The sequence below is a fragment of the Mya arenaria genome, chromosome 6 (assembly GCF_026914265.1).
Source record: "Mya arenaria isolate MELC-2E11 chromosome 6, ASM2691426v1".
Taxonomy (NCBI): Eukaryota; Metazoa; Mollusca; class Bivalvia; order Myida; family Myidae; genus Mya; species Mya arenaria.
The window spans coordinates 59,120,307-59,130,751 of record NC_069127.1 but is presented as its reverse complement, the minus strand read 5'-3'; the positions used below and the strand labels follow the sequence as shown (position 1 = coordinate 59,130,751).

At 34.9% G+C, this 10,445-nt stretch overlaps 1 protein-coding gene across 2 annotated transcripts; it reads left to right on the top strand.

Moving 5' to 3' along the window:
• Positions 1-10,445, top strand: LOC128238961 (uncharacterized). 2 transcript variants are annotated; one of them, XM_052955320.1, is made up of 5 exons: positions 1-146; positions 677-718; positions 3,275-4,187; positions 4,422-4,673; positions 6,485-10,445. In XM_052955320.1, exons 3-5 carry the CDS (start codon positions 3,296-3,298, stop codon positions 7,336-7,338), a joined length of 1,998 nt encoding a protein of 665 aa, XP_052811280.1. In that variant the 5' UTR covers positions 1-146; positions 677-718; positions 3,275-3,295; the 3' UTR covers positions 7,339-10,445. The 2 variants fall into 2 exon arrangements, with proteins under 2 accessions (XP_052811280.1, XP_052811279.1); XM_052955319.1 differs by having other exon boundaries at positions 6-303.

The window sequence follows — 10,445 nt, the reverse complement described above, 5'->3', positions numbered from 1 at the left end:
TTTTTCGTCGAACAGTGGACAGGTTGCGTGTTTATCTTAAATGTGTCACCAAACATCGGACTTGTTTTGTGCATTTTCTGAAACATCGGACTAGTTGTGTAATTGCTTTGAGTGTTTTCGTCAAACTACTGTGGACTGTAGCTCATGTATGTTCACATTTATATAAAGATATTTAACAGTTAACTGTCTTCATACATCTCAGAATGTATTATTGATGCTGTACAAAATATTTACGTGCATTACGTTTTACTTCCTGGTTCAGTTGTTTTGTTGGAGATGTATATGAATCATATTGAATTTCAGGTAAGGTTTGTTAATTTTACCAATATATGAACTATATATCGAGGGGTGAATGCGAAAAGGTTCTAAGTGACATTAAATAAAGAAGAAGATAAAACATTTTCGCTTTCACCCCTCGATATGGTCCATTCTCATTCTATCAAACAAGAAGACACCTCATCAAGAATAAACTCATAGTTTTAAATTTGACAAATATTTCACCTCAGTAAAACTTAATTTTACCAATCGAAGGCATCATTTTTGTAGAATCAGAAGCTTTTCAAAGATACTACGTTCATCAGAATTTGAATGCAAATAAAAGGATATGCATTTTATTGAAACGCAATATGTGTGTACATGTTTGTTGACGTTGATGTTTTCTCTTGTTTCTCTTTAGGCTGAGAGCAGACACTGACACTCACTGATTGGCTGTAAATCTGTAAGCAGCATTGTATAGACACCTAGTTATAAAACTTATCAATGCATTACCTCATGTACTTTATTGAAAACACATTTTATTAAAGAATGGGGTTGTTTTTTTCTTATCTATTTATTTTCCTTCATAAATATTGCATGATTTTAAAGCCACTGTACACCAGATGATCAATTTGCAAGAAAAAAAGAAATTTGTCAAAAACTGCCATAAACTTGGTATTAATGTGTACAATGCATTGAAACTTATTAACTGAAGTACCACATAGTTTACAATTTATTTAAGTTTTGCAGTTATTTCGTATTTTTCCATTAAAAAAGATTACTGGGTATGTTTAGTAGAATTTATTCCTCATGCGTGATTGGCTAGTCGGTGTTATCACGTGATATTACCGAGTTAGGTATATAGCTTAATATGTCACCAGGTTAGATTAAGTCGTCTTAGCTCAGTGGATACGACGCAGCATTGCTATTTTGGCGACACGGGTTCGAACCCTGTCTCCGGCACAATTTTTACATTTTGGTACTTTTTTTACAATTATGATATTAAAGCGTAACACATTCTATTAAATAATTGTCCTGAGATTCTTTACAGACAAAAACATTTTTGGGTGCCAATCTGATGTACAGTCCCTTTAACCTAAAATATGGAAACCGGAAAACAAATATGTTTTACACACTGTGTTTGCTTATTCCATTCCAAACAGTAGCTTAGTGCACATGCGTTAATTTAGTTCCGCAATAATTCTATGAGGAAATTAGAAATATGTCGTAAAATCTAAATGCTTTGGTTAAGAACAATATTTTTATTGTATGTGCAATGCACTATCATGAACTTAATGATCAAAACTCGAAGTCAGTCCGAGTTTGAGACTCTGAAGACCAAAAACCACGAAACATAATGAACTTCCATGTAAAATAAGTATCAAAATAGTGTAATGTTTTACTATCGTTCAAACATTTGTCAATCAGAATAAAATCACATTTATAAATTTGCATTTCTGAACATCGGTCTCAATCTCTAGACATTAGGCCTAAAAGAAATTGTTTGTTTAGGGTAACCTTCCCAAAATTTCTAGGTAGGGTTTTTTTTTCAAAATCTGTCGTAAGTTCAGAGTGTTTTCTTGCACATGGCAGTATTTCCTACATTACTGTCATTGACTGACTTTGTTTTATCATATAAACAATAATTCTGATTAAAATCTGCATTTATCCGCACTTCGTAACTCTCTATTCGCTAACGAATATTTTGTTTTGCTCAGAAACGGAAAATAATAGTTAGGGTCGGCGCATTTTTATAGGTAGGGTCGGGTGACCCGAAACAGACATATGTTTTAGGCCTTAGTGAATATGGACGCCTGGGAGATGTTTCATCAAGAAATATCTAAGACTGGTTTAACACCTATGATACACTTACGAAAAAATACTGCAGTGATCATAAACCCTCCTTGCTTGTTACGAAATCACTCCTAAGATCCCTGATGAAAAGAAGCGCAGGGGCTCTTCTTAATATAATACATATACCTTTATCCACAGACATGCCTCGGTTATTCCATTCAGCATATTGGCAAACTAATTTTACAGTCCAATGATAGCACGGCAATATCACTCATTTGATAAAGAGCATGTAAATAAAAATGCCATGCATGGCCTTAAATACTGTTGGGTAGAAATATGTAGCGCGTTTGCATGCACATGTTTATGACCTGATGACAATCAAACCAATTATCTCCCTTTATACCGCTCGGTTCACATTATATTGGAGTACATCATTGTATTGTCAAATTTAAGTAGTAAAGAATAAGTGGGGGTATCATAGTTTACTTCCTGTTTCAATATTGTATACGAAGATGTAAACACATTCAATTCGACGCAAGGTTTGTAAAAAAAATAACCAATACGCTAATAATGGTATATTGTTCATTCTTTACTTCTGACCTCATCGCAACGTAGTAAAGAACTTTATACTGATTTATTGTAGCTCATCTGTGTAGCACAAGACTGATGAAAGCAGATATTAATTTAAAATAAAACCTGTTTAGTATTTGAAAGACCGTGAGAAAGTTGCTCAAGTAAGGTTTTTTACCTACAACCTCTTGAGAGGTTGTCATCAATTCCGCTAAACCAAGCTCATCCTTGTTGGAATCGAACCCACAACCTCTTGATGAAAGGCGACACAAATATAATTAGACCACTAGACCGCTCTCGTCCTGACTGTGATTTAACCAAAAATCACTTTTTGGGCGGACACCTATACCACAAGATCATATTCATTCTGTTTGGGATCGACCTCACAACCTCTTGGTTGACCTCGGGCAACAATACCACTAAACCACACACTCCTATGATAAATGTTGTTGACCCTTTTATCAATAACAGTTGTACATAAGTCAAACTTTTCACCCTAACCGATCATATAGGGATTATTATTTATAATCAGTTATATCTGGAAAAGTTTACACTCACTGGCCAACATGTTTGTTTTATCTAATTGCTAATATTGTATAGCTACATGATTTGATTTTATCTTACAATGGTACAAACACAGTGAATATTTTCACAGTTGAGCTAACTGAGGCAGCCAATGGATCAAGTACCGGGCAGAAAACTGCAGGCAGATGTCTCTTCCCTGGACGTGAGCTACTGCCAGCCCTGCTCCCAAGATGGGGAAACTATCCCACCAGAGGCCTACTGCACTGTCTGCAAGGAGTTTATGTGCTCCACCTGCACAAGCGTTCACAAGAAACAAAGGATAACAAAGCTCCATACACTTCTTGACAAGACCAAAATGCCTACAACCATGCGAGGTTTCACAACCAAAGACGAGAGCACAAAACCTTGTGACATTCACCCTGATGAATGTATCAAATACTTCTGTCCGAACCATCAGACACTTAACTGCGGACATTGTTCAGTTCTTTATCATCAATCTTGCAAACAGCAGATCATTTCTGAAATTGCTAAAGCCTTCAAAGAGGGCCAGAGTTATGAAGCCATCAAGCAGGTTATTGTCCAATTTCTGAAAGACATTGATGCCTGTGCATCTGCTGTTAAAGAAAACACTCAGCTCGTAGAAGACCTTGGAGAACATGAGATTGCTAAGATAAGAAAATATCGAGATCAGATCAACAAGTACTTTGATGAACGTGAACAGACACTCATTGAAACCATTGCCGAGATGAAAAACATGGATGAAATACTCCTTAACTCATTGAAACTTGAGTGTGACAACCTTAAGACCAAGGTCGATGAGATTAAAGCAAAACTAACAGCGCAAGAGAACAATAGCCATTTGTTTATTGAGGCTCATATATCCAAGAACTTGCTGGAGGGACTGCAATTAAGTCTTGCTGAGATTAAGAAGAAGAATACGATACAACAGTATCAGATAAGGAAAGACCCCGCCACTGCAAGTTTGCTTGGTTCCAGAACTGGCCTTGGCACTTTCGAAAAGCTTAATTCTTCAAAAAGTCTAGGTATTCATAGTAGTTGCTTAAACATTATGCAAACATAATTTCTTAAGATATTTCCATTACATCCCAAATATGTTGCACATTTTAGAGTCCCATTTTATTTTTAAAACTGTTGTACTTACATCCTTTCGAATAATGAGACAAATTGATAATAAAACATAAAATGTAATAAAATTTACAATTTGATAAAATATCCGATACAGTGCACATAAGCAGTTTAATGTTTATATACCATAGACCAGAGATGTGAGCGTTCGAGTAGGTCCACAATACAAAATGAAGGCAAGAAGAATACTAAAACATCTTCTCCTTCTTCCAACGTACAAGCGGTAAGGGACGAGAATGCAACTACATATGTTGCTGCTACCAACATACAATCCGTCGGTGACATCAAGGCTACCAAAACAATCACGGCGATCTCGTTCAATCCAGTACCAGAACCACCTTTGAATACTAGTGGAACGCAAACATCTGCAAAACCAAAACAAAGTAAATCTTTTTAAATGAATACCTAGATTTTATATTTTATTACAGGCTGTTTTGTCTTCAATGATTAATATTGTTTCCGTAGCAACCAGTTCTTCAAATACACTAAAATGATTATAATTTCATACCACTCTAAAATAGGGTTACTTAAGCGCGCTTCATCATATTAGTGTTAAAATAGGTAACAACGACCTTAACCTTTGACCTAATCTGAAAATATGATCCTAATATGTCTATACTGCTTTGGATGTGACTTAATGGTAAAAAAGCAAACCGAAAAATGACCTAATTTTGTGTTGTGCGGAAGCATTACAGATAGTTTTTGCAAAATACTTGCATACGCATTATCTATACAAAACATTCACAAAAGTATTTCCCATGCAGATAACATAGCCATGTGCGTGGCATCAAGATATGTGTTGTTATTCTTTTAGTTTTGCACTCTCCATTGTTCATATATTTTTTAATCTAATAAATAAGCTTAAAACGACCATTTTATAATGGATAGTTTCATTTTGGCCGATATATATATATATTAACATAAATGTTGGACTTTTTCAAACCGTAGTGAAATCTTATTATATAAGTGCATTCGTAGCTCAATATGGCACATTCGTACATCCATTATATAGGCGGTCTGGGCAATTCGTTGGTAATCGATAATGATATTCTATTTTGCTATGACAATTCAGTACGACTCAAAACCTATACCGCGATTGCTTGCGAAGCTAGTACTGAAAGTACTTCGAATGCATCATAGTTGACTAAATTAATTCCAGGACAATTCATTAACATTCGTTAATATTGTAGACACAACATATATCGCCTTATATTTCTTCCAAGACCTAGCAGTTGGGCAACGGCATTATAACTTTCCGTAAGTTCTCCTTTCAGTTAGGCCAGGCTGTAGGCTATGTGTTACTTTTTAACAAATACCAGAAACATAGCAAGCAGATGTTAACTACTCAAAGAGCCTAAACAGCCTGATGAATAAAAGATGCCAACGCTCTTTAGTATGGATAAATATGTATCCAATCGTTAGGAAACTTTATTTATCGTAGGTTCACCGTAATTTCATCGTGATCGGTCGTACTACAAACATAAGCGATTATAAGTATTGCTTGTATTCGTCCTTTAACCGGACGAGGTAATCGTAGGCGTGGCTAACCGAACAAGACCGTGGCTAATGCGTTTTTTGGTCATTACTTATCGAGGTTCAATCATATAGAATCGTACCAACAGTCGTGCCCAAAATGTTGGTATCCGTACTTCCGTCGTGAATCAATCGTCATTACTTGTATGAAACATTGCCCTTTTCTCACGACGAAATACTTAGATTTAGACGGGTACGATACATCGGCGGTAAACCGTAGCCTAAATCGTGACTGGTAAAAGCCAGCCATAAAATGTTGCATCATTTAAAATTTAATCTAATGCACGTACGCAATATATACTTCCTCAATACTAGTTTTATCAGTAGTTTAATATTTATTATAAAACTGTATGAAATAAAACATATACCAAGTTAGTTAGGTGATCTGTTGGATAGTATAACTTAACATTATCGTAAGGTGAGATATGCACAAATCAACCAACTAATAAAGTATTCCCTACCATTCCTGTGAACATAATTTAAAAGGTATTACAAACTTTATCCCGAATTGTATCATTATATTGCCTTCACATTAAAAATTAATTAATAACATTGAAAAGGCATACAAAAAACGATACTCTATATGGAACATGGCAACAAAACTACACCTATTTTTCAAAGTGTTTACCTTGTTGTGGTGTATGGTTACATTTTTTTCCAGAAACACAAAACATTGTCAGCATTGACCTGAACAGCATGAAGCTCACCCCAGCCCCAGACATCCTAGTCAAGCAACCATCTGACACTAAGAACTGCCGACTGAAGGACATTATTCTCTTGTCTAGGGACAGGCTGCTACTGACTGACTATACAAAAGACACATTGAAACTGGTAGACCTAAAGACCAGCAGTATAATATCCGAGGTTTGTTTGCCTGGCAGGCCATTGGGCATGTGTCACATCGCTGGGGATATGGTGGCTGTATGTGTTACTCATAGTATTCAGTTCTTGGAGACAGGGGGGCAACTCTTCCTGGGGAAGAACATCAAGGTGGATGATGATTGTTGTGATGTTGGTTACCATAACGATAGCTTAATTAGTGCATTCAAGAGTGGGAAGGTTCAGAAGATGAACATGGAAGGAAAAGTGTTGAAGAAAGTATCAAATAGTTGGTTTTCAAGCAGTCCGTTTAAAGACCTTGGATACTTGAAAGTGGTCAGTAAAGGGCTGACAGCAGCCATTTATGTGTCAGACTTATCCATGCACACAATCACACAGCTGGATATGGACCTCAACATCCTCAAGACATTCCAGGACCCTGCACTGAGAAGACCAGTAGGCATCACTGCAGTGGGAAACCAGCTGATCATCTGTGGGTTAGCTAGTAACAATATAATGTGCCTGGACCTGCCTAGTGGCAAGATGACCCAGCTACTTGGCAAGATGGAAGAGATAGCATTGCCACGCTGTGTCTGCTACAGTCAGCAGCAGAACAAGATGTATGTAACCGTCTGGACATGTGGGAACGCCGACAATTATGTAAAGGTGTATAATGCAACACCAAAATTGTATTAGATATATTTTCTTTGAATAGGCAACAGGGCCAAGTTAACCATTTTGCACTTATCAATACAGACTGTTGTATATGTGTATCTTCTCTGTGATTGTTGTGAATATTATAATATTATGTTGTAAAGAGACTCGCATATGTTTAATTGGGTGTTTTCACCTTTAACAAAATGTACACGTACCAATGATGATCATTAAAAGTTTCAATAAGATCTCCATTGTTCACAATTGCTGAAAATAGTGGGGGGTTTTGCCAAAAGAAGTAAGTAAGGCTATTGAAAATTTAATGACGATAAACATATATTTACAACCATCTGTTTAAATGAATACATGATAGTTGCTGTAACAATACGAAGAAGAAGAACAAAAACAAGAAGACAGGAAGAAGAAAGAGAACAAGAAAAACAAGAACAAGAAGTAGAAGAAGAAGTAAAAGAAGAAGAAGAAAAGGGAGAAGAAGAAAAAGAAAAAGAAGACGAATTAGAAGAAGAAGAACAACAATATCAACAACAAGAAGAGCAAGAAAAACAAGAACAAGAATAAGAAGAAGAAGAAGAAGAAGAAGAAGAGGAAAAGGAAAAAGAAGAAGAAGAACAGATGAAAAAAGAAACAGAAAAAATAAGAACGGCAACAACAAGAACAAGATCAAAAAGAGCATTAAAAAAGAACAAGAACAAAATGAAGATGAAGGATAAGAACAAGAAGAACAAGAACAAAAAGAACAAGAAAAAGAAAAACAAGAAGAACAAGAACAAAAAGAACAAGAAGAAGAACAAGGAGAACAAGAAGAAGATGTTTATTATCTTTCGTTCTTGAATGACGTTACATGTTTTTGTTCTGCTGTTCTATTGTTTTCTTCCTTTCTTTATTCTACTCTTTTAAGATGATTTAAACCATTGCACCTCGTTATTTAAACATTGTAATTCCCTTAATGGATGCAAGTTGAACTGTAGAAGTGTTTATTCATGAAAGTAATTAAATAACACAATTTGAACACATGTCATTAAAACAAACAACAGTTGAGGTCTAAAAATATGTGAAGATGACCCTGCAATATCTAAAATCTAAAATTTGATACACACTTTCTGCCTATTTAAGAGCCTATATTTTGCTTCAATTAAATATCTGTTGCTATTACTTATTAGTTACTTAAATTAAATCGAAGGTTTGACCAGAAATTGGAAAATAGGTAGAAAAAAATGTCGTTAATGTATTTAAAAGTCAATTTCCACTGTGAATAAAAGAAATAAGGTGACTCTCGCGTATTCACAGGGTTTCATCGCTCACTGTTTGAGTTCAGAAACTGAATTATTTTTGCCCCCTCCTCCATAGCTTGTATTTAATGAAGCAAAGTTTTTTGTTTTGTTTTTTAAAATGGCTCAGACCGGGACATTTAGTTTCTGTTTATATACATATAAAACAATATGGTTATATGATTTAATTTCTTAATAAAGATAGACCATTATAATAGTTTAAAATGGTCTGATAATTTGGTTAATTTATACAAAATATTGTATCCGGGAACAAACAATTCTATATTGTATTAAATCCTAGTTTCAGACTTTCATAAGTGCCCCACCAAACCCCTTCTTGTGTAAAATACAACTTCTGTGTATTGATCTTAACTTTGAGAGGCGTCTGCTGTCTATCAGATCTTAGATCTAAATGTCTTACTGTGCAGTCTCGGAGGTTTTATTATTGAAATTAACTTATAACTTTTTTGTTTCCTTTTTAAAATAATAATGAAATTATTATTACAATGCTTTAGAATTAGAATAAGAGTAATGGTACATCTTATATATAATAGCTCATGAATATGATTTAACCATGATGCTTCTCAATTCGGATATAACAATGGTGACCTTGTATTTGAAGTAGATCGAAATGTATCAATTATACAACCGTTAAAACACTAAATTGTTTATTATTTATTTCCCATCGGCATATTTGTATGAATAGTCGTTAGACAATAAGATTTTTAGCTCTAAAAGTATCAACTCTAAATGACACTGAGCCATTAAACAAATATACAGGAAATTGGACCTCTGTTGTGACACAAGGGCAATAAACAAGTGATGCACAGCAGGGAATGATGATGTGCCCCGGTGTTGAGACACTGACTGTACAGATATATTAAGTGAAAGTGTTATTATCGAAGTACTCACAGTTATCATGTCAATTTTGTTGTTGTCCGCGATGGGGTAACTTAATTTTAAACCCAATTATAGACACGAGTTTACTTTGTAGAATTACCCCACCCGGCATTTCATCTACTGTTTCCTGCTAATTCAACGTATATTCCGATTAAGAAAATGCAATCAACTTAGCTATATTGTGTAACAGACTTATATTACTTCGTTTCATAAGCTTCTTACTTTTAAAAACATGAGGAATTTCACGTAATTTTGTCTGCTTCATAGCAACTTATTGCAATACCATAGTCAGTCAGCCATCTTCTTTCATTGATTTTTGACATTTACGTCACATCCTTTTTACCAAGTTTGCTATAACCGCGAAGTTTAAACTCTAGAGATTGTTATGTTTTTACCTTGTATTGTAATTGTGTTTTGCTTTAGCCCATATTTTCAGCGGTTCTATTTTTAAACCGATCAAAGTTTTACTGCTCGATTCAAATTTAGGCGATCGATCGCATTTTCCTAGATCGATCAGCTGTAGTCGATGCGCTTTTTTGGTGTCGATCTACGAGTCGATGCAGTAGTCTGCATCAGGCATATATAAGGAGCGTAAATTTTTGCTCATGACTTCTCCAGTTTTCTTTCGTGGCGGAAGCCTGCGTTTAACATCTCGGCATTTTTTCAAAGTAATTATCGCATAAAAGAATCAAGAAAAATTAAAGAACATTAGTTAAATAATAAGTGGAACTGCTTCACAGCGTTTTAGTAATTTGTTAGATTTTTCTAAAGATTTATAAACATTTTATCAATTTAAGGCGGTTGATGGCTGACTGTTTTAGCATTTGGTTGACAGGGAAATATAACTGCTTTAATCATAAGTTATTACAACATTTTAACATTTCTCATAACGTCGATTTTACTATACATGTTTTCATGTTGATGTTTGCATATTAAACTGAATAAATGTTTTAACGGTTA

Coding starts and splice junctions, on each gene's coding strand:
- LOC128238961 (XM_052955320.1), top strand. CDS start 3,296: ATGGATCAAGTACCGGGCAGAAAACTGCAGGCAGATGTCTCTTCCCTG. Junction 4,188..4,421: donor TAATTCTTCAAAAAGTCTAG/GTATTCATAGTA, acceptor TATATACCATAG/ACCAGAGATGTGAGCGTTCG. Junction 4,674..6,484: donor ATCTGCAAAACCAAAACAAA/GTAAATCTTTTT, acceptor ATTTTTTTCCAG/AAACACAAAACATTGTCAGC.